The sequence below is a fragment of the Oncorhynchus masou genome, chromosome 2 (genome assembly GCF_036934945.1).
Source record: "Oncorhynchus masou masou isolate Uvic2021 chromosome 2, UVic_Omas_1.1, whole genome shotgun sequence".
NCBI classification, from domain to species: Eukaryota; Metazoa; Chordata; class Actinopteri; order Salmoniformes; family Salmonidae; genus Oncorhynchus; species Oncorhynchus masou.
The window spans coordinates 3549878-3568209 of record NC_088213.1 but is presented as its reverse complement, the minus strand read 5'-3'; the positions used below and the strand labels follow the sequence as shown (position 1 = coordinate 3568209).

The 18332-nt window shown below is 52.9% G+C and overlaps 1 protein-coding gene and 1 pseudogene across 1 annotated transcript; one reads left to right on the top strand and one right to left on the bottom strand.

The window, feature by feature from the left end:
- The window catches only part of LOC135552176 (uncharacterized), a 47930-nt pseudogene extending 37036 nt beyond the window's left edge, over positions 1-10894 (bottom strand).
- Positions 10895-14907: 4013 nt separating this feature from the next.
- Positions 14908-15473, top strand: LOC135553316 (uncharacterized; the record flags this gene model as incomplete). The annotated part of the gene is made up of 2 exons (XM_064985481.1): positions 14908-15001; positions 15106-15473. Coding segments are annotated over 2 exons (462 nt in total), but the record flags the coding sequence as incomplete, so codon positions are not given.
- Between the last annotated feature and the right edge of the window lie 2859 nt (positions 15474-18332).

The window sequence follows — 18332 nt, the reverse complement described above, 5'->3', positions numbered from 1 at the left end:
TGGTTGGGCGGAGGAATCAGAGGATGTGTGTGGTCGATGGTGTCAGCGTAGGACAGTGTGATGTTGAAATTTGTTTTGTGCTGTTGCTAAGTATCCTGCCCGCTGCCACCTTCCGGCATGACTGGGCTGTTTGTAGTCCTTTACTGCTCATGTTCATGCATGATCCCAAATGGCTCCCTATTCCCTGTGTAGTGCAGCACCCTATTCCCTAAAGTAGTGCGCTATACAGGAAATAGGGTGAATTGTGGGACACCGACGTGGTGTGCGGCACGTTGGTACGGTATTCATGCATGATTCAACAATGTGTTTAATATGTGTCAAACCAACAGTTTTGTCAATGCACATTCATCAGGGATTCCATTTCAAACCCTGAGTTTGTTCCTCCGTTGCAGGTAGATTAGCAGCACAGGTGTGCTGACAGTCCTCCTTTCTGCAGGTCAAACATGCTTCCTGCCCGCAGAGCATCACACACACTCTCTCTAACACACACACACACACACACACACACACACACACACACACACACACTCTCTCTAACACACACACACACACTCTCTCACACACACACACGCACACTCTCTAACACACACGCACACTCTCTAACACACACACACACACTCTCTAACACACACACACACTCTCTAACGATCACACACACACACACTCTCTCTAACACACACACGCACACTCTCTAACACACACACACACACTCTCACACTCACAAACGTTTCTCTGCACAGATTCTCTTTATCAAAGCTGTGATGTATTGATAACATCCCAAATGGCTCTCTATTCCCTATACAGTGCACTACGTTTGATAGGGCCCCTGGTCAGAAGTAGGTAACAGGGAGCCATTTGGGATGCAAGCCGTACTCACTAGGCGGTACCACGTGCCCGAGCACCCAGCGTTTTAACTTCACAGAAGGAATGTGCTCCGGACAGATTGTTGCGCTTATCGTTGCGCCGCCCCCGGGGGCCTGGCGGGTTTTTTCTTCTTCTTTCTATTTGCTATTGCTGGTTTCCATAGAAACATCATTTGTCTGTCTTTCTTGGTAGTAGTGGGCTGGTCAGTAGGCCTACCAGTGTGTTTGTTGCAGTCGTCACGGTAACGGCGTGGAGCACAACACGAGACTGAAATACACAGTTACGCTGCTGTTTCTGATGGCATTTACTGACCTGAAGACCTTTTCATCCTCCACCCTCCTCTTCCTCCATCCTCCACCCCCTCTTCCCTCCATCCTCCACTCCCCTCTTCCCTCCACCCTCCTCTTCCCTCCATCCTCCACCCCCTCTTCCCTCCATCCTCCACTCCCCTCTTCCCCTCCACCCTCCTCCATCCTCCACTCCCCTCTTCCCTCCACCCTCCTCTTCCCTCCATCCTCCACCCCCTCTTCCCTCCATCCTCCACTCCCCTCCATCCTCCACCCCCCTCTTCCCTTCATCCTCCACTCCCCTCCATCCTCCACCCCGCTCTTCCCTTCATCCTCCACTCCACCCCCCCCCTCCATCCTCCACCCCCTCTTCCCTTCATCCTCCACTCCCCCTCCATCCTCCACCCCCCTCTTCCCTCCATCTTCCCTCCGTTCATCCCTCCATCCTCCACTCCCCCTCTTCCTCCATCCTCCACTCCCCTCTTCCCTCCATCCTCCACCCACCTCTTCCCTCCGTTCATCCCTCCATCCTCCACTCCCCTCTTCCCTCCATCCTCCACTCCCCTCTTCCCTCCATCCTCCACCCTCCTCTTCCCTCCGTTCATCCCTCCATCCTCCACTCCCCTCCATCCTCCACTCCCCTCTTCCCTCCATCCTCCACTCCCCTCTTCCCTCCATCCTCCACCCTCCTCTTCCCTCCGTTCATCCCTCCATCCTCCACTCCCCTCTTCCCTCCATCCTCCACTCCCCTCTTCCCTCCATCCTCCACCCTCCTCTTCCCTCTGTTCATCCCTCCATCCTCCACTCCCCTCTTCCCTCCATCCTCCACTCCCCTCTTCCCTCCATCCTCCACCCTCCTCTTCCCTCCGTTCATCCCTCCATCCCCTCCACCCCCTCTTCCTTCCATCCTCCACTCCTCTTCCCTCTGTTCATCCCTTCCATCCTCCACCCCCTCTTCCCTCCATCCTCCACTCCCCTCTTCCCTCCATCCTCCACCCTCCTCTTCCCTCCGTTCATCCCTCCATCCTCCACCCCCCTCTTCCTTCCATCCTCCACTCCTCTTCCCTCTGTTCATCCCTCCATCCTCCACTCCCCTCTTCCCTCCATCCTCCACCCCCCTCTTCCCTCCATTCATCCCTCCATCCTCCACTCCCCTCTTCCCTCCATCCTCCACCCCCCTCTTCCCTCCATTCATCCCTCCATCCTCCACTCCCCTCTTCCCTCCACCCTGAGAGACTGAGAGATGTGATGGTTGAGTAATTGTTTGTTCCACTGCGTTGTCTAGCCTTGCCCCTTCGCCCTGATGGCTGTCGTCAGGGAAGGGTGTCAGGCCCATGGCAACGTTGTGGTCCGTTTACATGATAAAATAGAAAGGGATTGGCATCTTCACACATTCATTCAAAGGTATTGATGAAACTCGATCATTAGTGACCCTTCAAATAATGTATTGAATGATAAGTCTGTAATGGTTGTAATAGTACAGACAGTTGGTGTTGTTGTTGTTGGAGTAGTAGTATAGTCGTAGTAGTAGTACCAGTAGAAGTAGTAGTAGTAGTAGTTGTTGTTGTAGTACCAGTAGTAGTAGGACCAGTAGAAGTAGTAGTAGTAGTATAGTAGTAATAGTATAGTAGTAGTAGTAGTATTGGTGGTGGTGGTGGTAGTAGTAGTATTGGTGGTGGTGGTAGTAGTAGTAGTACCAGTAGTAGTAGTAGTAGTAGTATTGGTGGTGGTAGTAGTACCAGTAGTGGTAGTAGTATTGGTGGTGGTAGTAGTGGTTGTAGTAGTAATAGCAATAGTAGTAGTAGTACCAGTAGAAGTAGTAGTACCAGTTTTTCCCAGTCTCCAGCTAGGTGGCTGTAGTGGGCCAGCAGCGGTAGTAGTAGTAGTAGTGTCCAGCTAGGTGGCTGTAGTGGGCCAGCAGCAGTAGTAATAGTAGTATCCCCTCCTCTCTTCTCCAGACCATTTCCGGGGACCTTCTCCCTTACCTCACCTCGCTCATCAACTCATCCCTGACCGCTGGCTACGTCCCTTCCGTCTTCAAGAGAGCGAGAGTTGCACCCCTTCTGAAAAAACCTACACTCGATCCCTCCGATGTCAACAACTACAGACCAGTATCCCTTCTTTCTTTTCTCTCCAAAACTCTTGAATGTGCCGTCCTTGGCCAGCTCTCCCGCTATCTCTCTCAGAATGACCTTCTTGATCCAAATCAGTCAGGTTTCAAGACTAGTCATTCAACTGAGACTGCTCTTCTCTGCATCACGGAGGCGCTCCGCACTGCTAAAGCTAACTCTCTCTCCTCTGCTCTCATCCTTCTAGACCTATCGGCTGCCTTCGATACTGTGAACCATCAGATCCTCCTCTCCACCCTCTCCGAGTTGGGCATCTCCGGCGCGGCCCACGCTTGGATTGCGTCCTACCTGACAGGTCGCTCCTACCAGGTGGCGTGGCGAGAATCTGTCTCCTCGCCACGCGCTCTCACCACTGGTGTCCCCCAGGGCTCTGTTCTAGGCCCTCTCCTATTCTCGCTATACACCAAGTCACTTGGCTCTGTCATAACCTCACATGGTCTCTCCTATCATTGCTATGCAGACGACACACAATTAATCTTCTCCTTTCCCCCTTCTGATGACCAGGTGGCGAATCGCATCTCTGCATGTCTGGCAGACATATCAGTGTGGATGACGGATCACCACCTCAAGCTGAACCTCGGCAAGACGGAGCTGCTCTTCCTCCCGGGGAAGGACTGCCCGTTCCATGATCTCGCCATCACGGTTGACAACTCCATTGTGTCCTCCTCCCAGAGCGCTAAGAACCTTGGCGTGATCCTGGACAACACCCTGTCGTTCTCAACCAACATCATGGCGGTGGCCCGTTCCTGTAGGTTCATGCTCTACAACATCCGCAGAGTACGACCCTGCCTCACACAGGAAGCGGCGCAGGTCCTAATCCAGGCACTTGTCATCTCCCGTCTGGATTACTGCAACTCGCTGTTGGCTGGGCTCCCTGCCTGTGCCATTAAACCCTACAACTCATCCAGAACGCCGCAGCCCGTCTGGTGTTCAACCTTCCCAAGTTCTCTCACGTCACCCCGCTCCTCCGCTCTCTCCACTGGCTTCCAGTTGAAGCTCGCATCCGCTACAAGACCATGGTGCTTGCCTACGGAGCTGTGAGGGGAACGGCACCGCAGTACCTCCAGGCTCTGATCAGGCCCTACACCCAAGCAAGGGCACTGCGTTCATCCACCTCTGGCCTGCTCGCCTCCCTACCATTGAGGAAGTACAGTTCCCGCTCAGCCCAGTCAAAACTGTTCGCTGCTCTGGCCCCCAATGGTGGAACAAACTCCCTCACGACGCCAGGACAGCGGAGTCAATCACCACCTTCCGGAGACACCTGAAACCCCACCTCTTCAAGGAATACCTAGGATAGGATAAGTAATCCTTCTCACCACCCCCCCCCCTTAATGATTTAGATGCACTATTGTAAAGTGGCTGTTCCACTGGATGTCAGAAGGTGAATTCACCAATTTGTAAGTCGCTCTGGATAAGAGCGTCTGCTAAATGACTTAAATGTAAATGTAAATGTAGTGTCCAGCTAGGTGGCTGTAGTGGGCCAGCAGCAGTAGTAATAGTAGTGTCCAGCTAGGTGGCTGTAGGGGGCCAGCAGCAGTAGTAGTAGTAGTGTCCATCTAAGTGGCTGTAGTGGGCCAGCAGCAGTAGTAATAGTAGTGTCCAGCTAAGTGGCTGTAGTGGGCCAGCAGCAGTAGTAGTACTGTCCAGCTAGGTGGCTGTAGTGGGCCAGCAGTAGTAGTAGTAGTGTCCAGCTAGGTGGCTGTAGTGGGCCAGCAGCAGTAGTAATAGTAGTGTCCAGCTAGGTGGCTGTAGTGGGCCAGCAGTAGTAGTAATAGTAGTGTCCAGCTAGGTGGCTGTAGTGGGCCAGCAGCAGTAGTAATAGTAGTGTCCAGCTAGGTGGCTGTAGTGGGCCAGCAGCAGTAGTAATAGTAGTGTCCAGCTAGGTGGCTGTAGTGGGCCAGCAGCAGTAGTAATAGTAGTGTCCAGCTAGGTGGCTGTAGGGGGCCAGCAGCAGTAGTAATAGTAGTGTCCAGCTAGGTGGCTGTAGTGGGCCAGCAGCAGTAGTAATAGTAGTGTCCAGCTAGGTGGCTGTAGTGGGCCAGCAGCAGTAGTAATAGTAGTGTCCAGCTAGGTGGCTGTAGTGGGCCAGCAGCAGTAGTGTCCATCTAGATGGCTGTAGTGGGCCAGTAGTAATAGTAGTGTCCAGCTAGGTGGATGTCGTGGGCCAGCAGCAGTAGTAGTAGTAGTGTCCATCTAAGTGGCTGTAGTGGGCCAGCAGCAGTAGTAATAGTAGTGTCCAGCTAGGTGGCTGTAGTGGGCCAGCAGTAGTAGTAATAGTAGTGTCCAGCTAGGTGGCTGTAGTGGGCCAGCAGCAGTAGTAATAGTAGTGTCCAGCTAGGTGGCTGTAGTGGGCCAGCAGTAGTAATAGTAGTGTCCAGCTAGGTGGCTGTAGTGGGCCAGCAGCAGTAGTAATAGTAGTGTCCAGCTAGGTGGCTGTAGTGGGCCAGCAGTAGTAATAGTAGTGTCCAGCTAGGTGGCTGTAGTGGGCCAGCAGTAGTAGTAATAGTAGTGTCCAGCTAGGTGGCTGTAGTGGGCCAGCAGCAGTAGTAATAGTAGTGTCCAGCTAGGTGGCTGTAGTGGGCCAGCAGTAGTAGTAATAGTAGTGTCCAGCTAGGTGGCTGTAGTGGGCCAGCAGCAGTAGTAATAGTAGTGTCCAGCTAGGTGGCTGTAGTGGGCCAGCAGTAGTAATAGTAGTGTCCAGCTAGGTGGCTGTAGTGGGCCAGCAGTAGTAGTAGTGTCCAGCTAGGTGGCTGTAGTGGGCCAGCAGTAGTAATAGTAGTGTCCCGCTAGGTGGCTGTAGTGGGCCAGCAGTAGTAGTAATAGTAGTGTCCAGCTAGGTGGCTGTAGTGGACCAGCAGTAGTAATAGTAGTGTCCAGCTAGGTGGCTGTAGTGGGCCAGCAGTAGTAGTAGTGTCCAGCTAGGTGGCTGTAGTGGGCCAGCAGCAGTAGTAATAGTAGTGTCCAGCTAGGTGGCTGTAGTGGGCCAGCAGCAGTAGTAATAGTAGTGTCCAGCTAGGTGGCTGTAGTGGACCAGCAGTAGTAATAGTAGTGTCCAGCTAGGTGGCTGTAGTGGGCCAGCAGTAGTAGTAATAGTAGTGTCCAGCTAGGTGACTGTAGTGGACCAGCAGTAGTAATAGTAGTGTCCAGCTAGGTGGCTGTAGTGGGCCAGCAGTAGTAGTAATAGTAGTGTCCAGCTAGGTGGCTGTAGTGGGCCAGCAGTAGTAGTAATAGTAGTGTCCAGCTAGGTGGCTGTAGTGGGCCAGCAGTAGTAGTAATAGTAGTGTCCAGCTAGGTGGCTGTAGTGGGCCAGCAGTAGTAGTAATAGTAGTGTCCAGCTAGGTGGCTGTAGTGGGCCAGCAGTAGTAGTAATAGTAGTGTCCAGCTAGGTGGCTGTAGTGGGCCAGCAGTAGTAGTAATAGTAGTGTCCAGCTAGGTGGCTGTAGTGGGCCAGCAGTAGTAGTAATAGTAGTGTCCAGCTAGGTGACTGTAGTGGACCAGCAGTAGTAATAGTAGTGTCCAGCTAGGTGGCTGTAGTGGGCCAGCAGTAGTAGTAATAGTAGTGTCCAGCTAGGTGGCTGTAGTGGACCAGCAGTAGTAATAGTAGTGTCCAGCTAGGTGGCTGTAGTGGGCCAGCAGTAGTAGTAATAGTAGTGTCCAGCTAGGTGACTGTAGTGGGCCAGCAGTAGTAATAGTAGTGTCCAGCTAGGTGGCTGTAGTGGGCCAGTAGTAATAGTAGTGTCCAGCTAGGTGGCTGTAGTGGGCCAGCAGCAGTAGTAATAGTAGTTTCCAGCTAGGTGGCTGTAGTGGGCCAGCAGTAGTAATAGTAGTGTCCAGCTAGGTGGCTGTAGTGGGCCAGCAGCAGTAGTAATAGTAGTGTCCAGCTAGGTGGCTGTAGTGGGCCAGTAGTAATAGTAGTGTCCAGCTAGGTGGCTGTAGTGGGCCAGCAGCAGTAGTAATAGTAGTGTCCAGCTAGGTGGCTGTAGTGGGCCAGCAGCAGTAGTAGTAGTAGTGTCCAGCTAGGTGGCTGTAGGGGGCCAGCAGCAGTAGTAATAGTAGTGTCCAGCTAGGTGGCTGTAGTGGACCAGCAGTAGTAATAGTAGTGTCCAGCTAGGTGGCTGTAGTGGGCCAGCAGTAGTAGTAGTAGTAGTGTCCAGCTAGGTGGCTGTAGTGTCCAGGGCCAGCAGCAGTAGTAGTAGTAGTGTCCAGCTAGGTGGCTGTAGTGGGCCAGCAGCAGTAGTAATAGTAGTGTCCAGCTAGGTGGCTGTAGGGGGCCAGCAGCAGTAGTAGTAGTAGTGTCCAGCTAGGTGGCTGTAGTGGGCCAGCAGCAGTAGTAATAGTAGTGTCCAGCTAGGTGGCTGTAGTGGGCCAGCAGTAGTAGTAATAGTAGTGTCCAGCTAGGTGGCTGTAGTGGGCCAGCAGCAGTAGTAATAGTAGTGTCCAGCTAGGTGGCTGTAGTGGGCCAGCAGTAGTAATAGTAGTGTCCAGCTAGGTGGCTGTAGTGGGCCAGCAGTAGTAGTAGTGTCCAGCTAGGTGGCTGTAGTGGGCCAGCAGTAGTAATAGTAGTGTCCCGCTAGGTGGCTGTAGTGGGCCAGCAGTAGTAGTAATAGTAGTGTCCAGCTAGGTGGCTGTAGTGGACCAGCAGTAGTAATAGTAGTGTCCAGCTAGGTGGCTGTAGTGGGCCAGCAGTAGTAGTAATAGTAGTGTCCAGCTAGGTGGCTGTAGTGGGCCAGCAGTAGTAATAGTAGTGTCCAGCTAGGTGGCTGTAGTGGGCCAGTAGTAATAGTAGTGTCCAGCTAGGTGGCTGTAGTGGGCCAGCAGCAGTAGTAATAGTAGTTTCCAGCTAGGTGGCTGTAGTGGGCCAGCAGTAGTAATAGTAGTGTCCAGCTAGGTGGCTGTAGTGGGCCAGCAGCAGTAGTAATAGTAGTGTCCAGCTAGGTGGCTGCAGTGGGCCAGTAGTAATAGTAGTGTCCAGCTAGGTGGCTGTAGTGGGCCAGCAGCAGTAGTAATAGTAGTGTCCAGCTAGGTGGCTGTAGTGGGCCAGCAGCAGTAGTAGTAGTAGTGTCCAGCTAGGTGGCTGTAGGGGGCCAGCAGCAGTAGTAATAGTAGTGTCCAGCTAGGTGGCTGTAGTGGACCAGCAGTAGTAATAGTAGTGTCCAGCTAGGTGGCTGTAGTGGGCCAGCAGTAGTAGTAGTAGTAGTGTCCAGCTAGGTGGCTGTAGTGGGCCAGCAGCAGTAGTAGTAGTAGTGTCCAGCTAGGTGGCTGTAGGGGGCCAGCAGCAGTAGTAGTAGTAGTGTCCAGCTAGGTGGCTGTAGGGGGCCAGCAGCAGTAGTAATAGTAGTGTCCAGCTAGGTGGCTGTAGTGGGCCAGCAGCAGTAGTAGTAGTAGTGTCCAGCTAGGTGGCTGTAGGGGGCCAGCAGCAGTAGTAATAGTAGTGTCCAGCTAGGTGGCTGTAGGGGGCCAGCAGCAGTAGTAGTAGTAGTGTCCAGCTAGGTGGCTGTAGGGGGCCAGCAGCAGTAGTAGTAGTAGTGTCCAGCTAGGTGGCTGTAGGGGGCCAGAAGCAGTAGTAGTAGTAGTGTCCAGCTAGGTGGCTGTAGGGGGCCAGCAGCAGTAGTAATAGTAGTGTCCATCTAGGTGGCTGTAGTGGGTCAGCAGCAGTAGTAGTAGTAGTGTCCAGCTAGGTGGCTGTAGGGGGCCAGAAGCAGTAGTAATAGTAGTGTCCAGCTAGTTGGCTGTAGTGGGCCAGCAGCAGTAGTAATTTGAGGGGTTGTTCAGAGGTTATGGAGATCTCTGCTCCAGAGCTTTTGTTCATCACAGAGGTGTGGAGGTTGGACATCTGTTTCCTCTGCTTTCCTCGACCCTCTTCCTGCTTTCCTCTCATCTCTCCATCGCGGGGCCAGAATGAGCTAATAATGAGCCATGATGAGCGTTCCTCAACAGCCCGAAGGGAACGCAACCAGAAGGGAGGAAGAAGTGCAGGTCATCAGGCTGTAATGTGAAGCGCAGGACAGACTGCTCATTAAAGCAGCTCGCTGCATCGCCACAAACACACAGGGGCTTTAATGAGAACAAGAACAGAGAAAAGCCCTAAAAAATTGTCAAATACTCCAGCCACCCGAGTCATAGACTGTTCTCTCTGCTACCGCACGGCAAGCGGTACCGGAGCGCCAAGTCTAGGTCCAAGAGGCTTCTAAATAGCTTCTACCCCCCAAGCCATAAGACTCCTGAACATCTAGTCAAATGGCTACCCAGACTATTTGCATTGCCCCCCCCTCTCCACACCACTGCTACTCTCTGTTTTTATCATCTATGCATAGTCACATTAATAACTCTACCTACATGTACATACTACCTCAACTAACCGGTGTTGTCTATGAATCAAATCAAATCAAATCAAATTTTATTTGGCACATACACATGGTTAGCAAATGTTAATGCGAGTGTAGCGAAATGCTTGTGCTTCTAGTTCCGTCAATGCAGTAATAACCAACAAGTAATCTAACTAACAATTCCTAATCTACTGTCTTATACACAGTGTAAGGGGATAAAGAATATGTACATAAGGATATATGAATGAGTGATGGTACAGAGCAGCATAGGCAAGATACAGTAGATGGTATCGAGTACAGTATATACATGTGAGATGAGTATGTAAACAAAGTGGCATAGTTAAAGTGGCTAGTGATACATGTATTACATAAGGATGCAGTCGATGATATAGAGTACAGTATATACGTATGCATATGAGATGAATAATGTAGGGTAAGTAACATTAAATAAGGTAGCATTGTTTAAAGTGGCTAGTGATATATTTACATCATTTCCCATCAATTCCCATTATTAAAGTGGCTGGACTTGAGTCAGTGTCAGTGTGTTGGCAGCAGCCACTCAATGTTAGTGGTGGCTGTTTAACAGTCTGATGGCCTTGAGATAGAAGCTGTTTTTCAGTCTCTCGGTCCCAGCTTTGATGCACCTGTACTGACCTCGCCTTCTGGATGATAGCGGGGTGAACAGGCAGTGGCTCGGGTGGGTGTTGTCCTTGATGATCTTTATGGCCTTCCTGTAACATCGGGTGGTGTAGGTGTCCTGGAGGGCAGGTAGTTTGCCCCCGATTATGCGTTGTGCAGACCTCACTACCCTCTGGAGAGCCTTACGGTTGAGGGCGGAGCAGTTGCCGTACCAGGCGGTGATACAGCCCGCCAGGATGCTCTCGATTGTGCATCTGTAGAAGTTTGCGAGTGCTTTTGGTGACAAGCCGAATTTCTTCAGCCTCCTGAGGTTGAAGAGGCGCTGCTGCGCCTTCTTCACGATGCTGTCTGTGTGAGTGGACCAATTCAGTTTGTCTGTGATGTGTATGCCGAGGAACTTAAAACTTGCTACTCTCTCCACTACTGTTCCATCGATGTGGATAGGGGGGTGTTCCCTCTGCTGTTTCCTGAAGTCCACAATCATCTCCTTAGTTTTGTTGACGTTGAGTGTGAGGTTATTTTCCTGACACCACACTCCGAGGGCCCACACCTCCTCCCTGTAGGCCGTCTCGTCGTTGTTGGTGATCAGGCCTACCACAGTTTTGTCGTCAGCAAATTTAATGAGGGTGTTGGAGTCGTGTTTGGCCATGCAGTCATGGTTGAACAGGGAGTACAGGAGGGGACTGAGCACACACCCCTGAGGGGCCCTCGTGTTGAGGATCTGCGAGGCAGTTGTGTTGTTACCTTCCCTCACCACCTGCAGGACGGCCAGTCAGGAAGTCCAGGATCCAGTTGCAGAGGGAGGTGTTTAGTCCCAGGGTCCTTAGCTTATTGATGAGCTTTGAGGGCACTATGGTGTTGAACTCCGAGCTGTAGTCAATGAACAACATTCCCACGTAGGTGTTTCTTTTGTCCAGGTGGGAAAGGGCAGTGTGGAGTGCAATAGAGATGACGTCATCTGTGGATCTGTTGGGGCGGTATGCGAATTGTAGTGGGTCTAGGGTTTCCTGGGATAATGGTGTTGATGTGAGCCATGAATAATAGCCTTTCAATCACCCAGGTCAGCGTGATTACATCAATAATCAATGAAACACGTTCTATGAGTAATGATGAATCAGCCTAATGTGTTATTACATGTGTATGGACAAGACTACTACATCAAACTATATGTACATCTCACTTTTAACATAAAAAGAGCCACTCCCAACGTACCATGTAGTTTTCCCTTCGCAAAGACAACGAGTAAAACAGAGCTAATGGTCTTTACTCAAGTTCTTCTCTAATTCTCTGAGATTTATACGGAGGGTTTTCTAAATGATCTCTACCCTTCTCTAATTCTCTGAGATTTATACGGATGGTTTTCTAAATGATCTCTACCCTTCTCTAATTCTCTGAGATTTATACGGATGGTTTTCTAAATGATCTTTACCCTTCTCTAATTATCTAAGGTTTATACAACTGGTTTTCTAAAAAAAGAAAATGTTTATTTTTTTATATAGCCCTTCATACATCAGCTGATATCTCAAAGTGCTGTACAGAAACCCAGCCTAAAACCCCAAACATCAAGCAATGCAGGTGTAGAAGCACGGTGGCTAGGAAAAACTCCCTAGAAAGGCCAAAACCTAGGAAGAAACATAGAGAGGAACCAGTCTATGTGGGGTGGCCAGTCCTCTTCTGGCTGTGCCGGGTGGAGATTATAACAGAACATGGCCAAGATGTTCAAATGTTCATAGATGACCAGCATGGTCAAATAATAATAATCACAGGCAGAACAGTTGAAATTGGAGCAGCAGCATGGCCAGGTGGACTGGGGACAGCAAGGAGTCATCATGCCCGGTAGTCCTGAGGCTTGGTCCTCAGGACCCAACCCCCACTCAATCACTGACTGACTGGCTGACTGACTGACTGGCAGGCAGACAGACAGACAGATGCTGACTGACTGGCTGGCTGGCTGGCAGACAGAAGCAGTGCCCTAGATGGCCTCCTGTTTCCTTCCACGTTTGACCAAAAGGCCCACAGAGAGGAAGTCTCCAAGGCAGCATAAATGATGTGTTTCTAACATGGCAGACCATCACCTGGTAGGTCAGATCCCAGAGCCTAATTACAGCCAGAGAGAATTACTAATATCTGACTGGATGAGATCACACTGCACTACATCATCCCTGGACAACACTTATGACTGGTACAGATGTGTGCAGAGAGAGGGGGGAGAGGGAGAGAGCAAGGGGTGAGAGAGAGAGAGAGAGGGGGAGACAGAGCAAGGGGGAGGTGGGGAGAGACGGAGAGCAAGGGGGAGAGGGTGAGAGAGAGGGGAGAGAGAGCGCAAGGGGAGAGGCTGAGAGAGAGAGAGCAAGGGGGAGAGAGGGGGAGGGAAGAGGCAGAGAGCAAGGGGGAGAGGGTGAGAGAGAGGGGAGGAGAGAGAGAGCAAGGGGGAGAGGGTGAGAGAGAGAGAGGGGGGGACAGACAGAGCAAGGGGGAGAGGGTGAGAGAGAGGGGGAGAGACAGAGAGCAAGGGGAGAGGTGTAGAGAGAGGGGGGAGAGACAGAGAGCAAGGGGGAGAGGGTAAGAGAGAGGGGGGAGAGACAGAGAGCAAGGGGGAGAGGGGAGGAGAGAGAGAGCAAGGGAGGTGGGAGAGGGGGGGCTGGAAGAAATAATGGCATAGTTTCAGGTTGGTGCCAATGAGGAGAGAAAAAGAGGGAGTATGAGAGGAGAGGAGAGGATAGGAGAACAGAGGAGTGTTTGATTCTGACTCGACTGGATAGCTTTGAGTTACAAGCACAGAACCCCCTTACTGCATTGGATGACACAGCAAACCAGGAATGACAATTATTGCAACAAATAATTACTGGACGTATCCAAGTGTATAATAATCTGTTCTAGACTGGAGGTAAACTAATGGCCCAAGCTGACAACATTGCACAGCTCTGTTGAAAATAAAACATTGCGTCATAGGTGCAAATGGTTTCGAAACCTTTTTAAAAATTCTCGCCTAAAATGACGTACCCAAATCTAACTGCCTGGAGCTCAGGAGCTGAAGTAAGGATATGCATATTCTTGATACCATTTGAAAGGAAACACTTAGGAGTTTGTGGAAATGTGAAATGAATGTAGGAGAATATAACACATTAGATCTGGTAAATGAGAATACAAAATAAAAAAAAACGTGTTTTCTATTAAAATACAATGTTGTTCAATCATCTTTGAAAGAGAAAGGCCATTATGACCCAATTTAGATTTTGGCCACTAGATGGCAGCAGTGTATGTGCAAATTTTTAGACTGATCCAATGAACCGTTGCATTACTGTACAAACTGTTGTATCAAGTCTGCCCAAATGTGCCTAATTGGCCAATTGACGCATTTTCAACTACATAACTTGTGCACTCTCCTCAAACAATTGCATGGTCATTTTTCCCTGTAATAGCTACTATAAATTGGACCGTGCGGTTAGATTAACAAGAATTTAAGCTTTCTGCTCATATAAAACATGTCTATGTCCTGGGAGGGTCACGGTTCCCATAGAGGTTAAATAACTTTTTCTTCCAGGTGAGCTTTGGCACTTAAGCCGAACTACGATATATCCAATGCCTTGGATTAAATCAGGCATATCAAAACACCAGACGAAATGTGTTACAGAGTCATTTCTATCAATCATGATTATATTTGTTTTATGTCCTCATTGCCCTCTCTCCCTAATCTGACAGTTTCTCAGTCAGTAGTGGCCAACAAGTTTGTCAACTGTTATACAGTGAGTGAAGGCAAACATTGCGAGGAATAGGTGCAGCTGCTGCTAGTACTATGACCTTAACTTGAAGTATCCTATTTCCTTAAATACCACACTCACAAAATACTCTGTGCACATACAGTATCAATGTCATCTACTCCAAATGGACTCATGGATTTCCTAAAGTGAAGCGAGCTGATACACCTCTCACAAAACTGTTCAGTCAGTTCAGTCCAAACCTCATCCACCCCACCCAGAAATGTTTCAGGTCCCAGTCTCTCCCTCAGCCTACCCCAGTCTCTCCTCAGCCTACCCCAGTCTCTCCTCAGCCTACCCCAGTCTCTCCTTCAGTCTACCCCAGTCTCTCCTCAGCCTACCCCAGTCTCTCCTCAGCCTACCCCAGTCTCTCCTCAGCCTACCCCAGTCTCTCCTCAGCCTACCCCAGTCTCTCCTCAGCCTACCCCAGTCTCTCCTCAGCCTACCCCAGTCTCTCCTCAGCCTACCCCAGTCTCTCCTCAGCCTACCCCAGTCTCTCCTCAGCCTACCCCAGTCTCTCCTCAGCCTACCCCAGTCTCTCCTCAGCCTACCCCAGTCTCTCCTCAGCCTACCCCAGTCTCTCCTCAGCCTACCCCAGTCTCTCTCCTCAGCCTACCCCAGTCTCTCCTCAGCCTACCCCAGTCTCTCCTCAGCCTACCCCAGTCTCTCCTCAGCCTACCCCAGTCTCTCCTCAGCCTACCCCAGTCTCTCCTCAGCCTACCCCAGTCTCTCCTCAGCCTACCCCAGTCTCTCCTCAGCCTACCCCAGTCTCTCCTCAGCCTACCCCAGTCTCTCCTCAGCCTACCCCAGTCTCTCCTCAGCCTACCCCAGTCTCTCCTCAGCCTACCCCAGTCTCTCCTCAGCCTACCCCAGTCTCTCCTCAGCCTACCCCAGTCTCTCCTCAGCCTACCCCAGTCTCTCCTCAGCCTACCCCAGTCTCTCCTCAGCCTACCCCAGTCTCTCCTCAGCCTACCCCAGTCTCTCCTCAGCCTACCCCAGTCTCTCTCAGCCTCCTCAGTCTCTCCTCAGCCTACCCCAGTCTCTCCTCAGCCTACCCCAGTCTCTCCTCAGCCTACCCCAGTCTCTCCTCAGCCTACCCCAGTCTCTCCTCAGCCTACCCCAGTCTCAGCCTCCTCAGCCTACCCCAGTCTCTCCTCAGCCTACCCCAGTCTCTCCTCAGCCTACCCCAGTCTCTCCTCAGCCTACCCCAGTCTCTCCTCAGCCTACCCCAGTCTCTCCTCAGCCTACCCCAGTCTCTCCTCAGCCTACCCCAGTCTCTCCTCAGCCTACCCCAGTCTCTCCTCAGCCTACCCCAGTCTCTCCTCAGCCTACCCCAGTCTCTCCTCAGCCTACCCCAGTCTCTCCTCAGCCTACCCCAGTCTCTCCTCAGCCTACCCCAGTCTCTCCTCAGCCTACCCCAGTCTCTCCTCAGCCTACCCCAGTCTCTCCTCAGCCTACCCCAGTCTCTCCTCAGCCTACCCCAGTCTCTCCTCAGCCTACCCCAGTCTCTCCTCAGCCTACCCCAGTCTCTCCTCAGCCTACCCCAGTCTCTCCTCAGCCTACCCCAGTCTCTCCTCAGCCTACCCCAGTCTCTCCTCAGCCTACCCCAGTCTCTCCTCAGCCTACCCCAGTCTCTCCCTCAGCCTACCCCAGTCTCTCCCTCAGCCTACCCCAGTCTCTCCTCAGCCTACCCCAGTCTCTCCTCAGCCTACCCCAGTCTCTCCTCAGCCTACCCCAGTCTCTCCTCAGCCTACCCCAGTCTCTCCTCAGCCTACCCCAGTCTCTCCTCAGCCTACCCCAGTCTCTCCCTCAGCCTACCCCAGTCTCTCCTCAGCCTACCCCAGTCTCTCCTCAGCCTACCCCAGTCTCTCCTCAGCCTACCCCAGTCTCTCCTCAGCCTACCCCAGTCTCTCCTCAGCCTACCCCAGTCTCTCCTCAGCCTACCCCAGTCTCTCCCTCAGCCTACCCCAGTCTCTCCTCAGCCTACCCCAGTCTCTCCTCAGCCTACCCCAGTCTCTCCTCAGCCTACCCCAGTCTCTCCTCAGCCTACCCCAGTCTCTCCTCAGCCTACCCCAGTCTCTCCTCAGCCTACCCCAGTCTCTCCTCAGCCTACCCCAGTCTCTCCTCAGCCTACCCCAGTCTCTCCTCAGCCTACCCCAGTCTCTCCTCAGCCTACCCCAGTCTCTCCTCAGCCTACCCCAGTCTCTCCTCAGCCTACCCCAGTCTCTCCTCAGCCTACCCCAGTCTCTCCTCAGCCTACCCCAGTCTCTCCTCAGCCTACCCCAGTCTCTCCTCAGCCTACCCCAGTCTCTCCTCAGCCTACCCCAGTCTCTCCTCAGCCTACCCCAGTCTCTCCTCAGCCTACCCCAGTCTCTCCTCAGCCTACCCCAGTCTCTCCTCAGCCTACCCCAGTCTCTCCTCAGCCTACCCCAGTCTCTCCTCAGCCTCTCCTCAGCCTACCCCAGTCTCTCCTCAGCCTACCCCAGTCTCTCCTCAGCCTACCCCAGTCTCTCCTCAGCCTACCCCAGTCTCTCCCTCAGCCTACCCCAGTCTCTCCCTCAGCCTACCCCAGTCTCTCCTCAGCCTACCCCAGTCTCTCCTCTCCTACCCCAGTCTCTCCTCAGCCTACCCCAGTCTCTCCTCAGCCTACCCCAGTCTCTCCTCAGCCTACCCCAGTCTCTCCTCAGCCTACCCCAGTCTCTCCTCAGCCTACCCCAGTCTCTCCTCAGCCTACCCCAGTCTCTCCTCAGCCTACCCCAGTCTCTCCCTCAGCCTACCCCAGTCTCTCCTCAGCCTCTCCTCAGCCTACCCCAGTCTCTCCTCAGCCTACCCCAGTCTCTCCCTCAGCCTACCCCAGTCTCTCCCTCAGCCTACCCCAGTCTCTCCCCAGTCTCTCCTCAGCCTACCCCAGTCTCTCCCTCAGCCTACCCCAGTCTCTCCTCAGCCTACCCCAGTCTCTCCTCAGCCTACCCCAGTCTCTCCTCAGCCTACCCCAGTCTCTCCTCAGCCTACCCCAGTCTCTCCCTCAGCCTACCCCAGTCTCTCCTCAGCCTACCCCAGTCTCTCCTCAGCCTACCCCAGTCTCTCCCTCAGCCTACCCCAGTCTCTCCTCAGCCTACCCCAGTCTCTCCTCAGCCTACCCCAGTCTCTCCTCAGCCTACCCCAGTCTCTCCCTCAGCCTACCCCAGTCTCTCCTCAGCCTACCCCAGTCTCTCCTCAGCCTACCCCAGTCTCTCCTCAGCCTACCCCAGTCTCTCCTCAGCCTACCCCAGTCTCTCCTCAGCCTACCCCAGTCTCTCCTCAGCCTACCCCAGTCTCTCCTCAGCCTACCCCAGTCTCTCCTCAGCCTACCCCAGTCTCTCCTCAGCCTACCCCAGCCTACCCCAGTCTCTCCTCAGCCTCTCCTCAGCCTACCCCAGTCTCTCCTCAGCCTACCCCAGTCTCTCCTCAGCCTCTCCTCAGCCTACCCCAGTCTCTCCTCAGCCTCTCCTCAGCCTACCCCAGTCTCTCCTCAGCCTACCCCAGTCTCTCCTCAGTCTCTCCTCAGCCTACCCCAGTCTCTCCTCAGCCTACCCCAGTCTCTCCTCAGTCTCTCCTCAGCCTCTCCTCAGCCTACCCCAGTCTCTCCTCAGCCTACCCCAGTCTCTCCTCAGCCTACCCCAGTCTCTCCTCAGTCTCTCCTCAGCCTACCCCAGTCTCTCCTCAGCCTACCCCAGTCTCTCCTCAGCCTACCCCAGTCTCTCCTCAGCCTACCCCAGTCTCTCCCTCAGCCTACCCCAGTCTCTCCTCAGCCTACCCCAGTCTCTCCTCAGTCTCTCCTCAGCCTACCCCAGTCTCTCCTCAGCCTACCCCAGTCTCTCCTCAGCCTACCCCAGTCTCTCCTCAGTCTCTCCTCAGCCTACCCCAGTCTCTCCTCAGCCTACCCCAGTCTCTCCCTCAGCCTACCCCAGTCTCTCCTCAGCCTACCCCAGTCTCTCCCTCAGTCTACCCCAGTCTCTCCTCAGCCTACCCCAGTCTCTCCTCAGCCTACCCCAGTCTCTCCTCAGCCTACCCCAGTCTCTCCCTCAGCCTACCCCAGTCTCTCCTCAGCCAACCCCAGTCTCTCCCTCAGCCTACCCCAGTCTCTCCTCAGCCTACCCCAGTCTCTCCTCAGCCTACCCCAGTCTCTCCCTCAGCCTACCCCAGTCTCTCCTCAGCCTACCCCAGTCTCTCCTCAGCCTACCCCAGTCTCTCCCTCAGCCTACCCCAGTCTCTCCTCAGCCTACCCCAGTCTCTCCTCAGCCTACCCCAGTCTCTCCTCAGCCTACCCCAGTCTCTCCTCAGCCTACC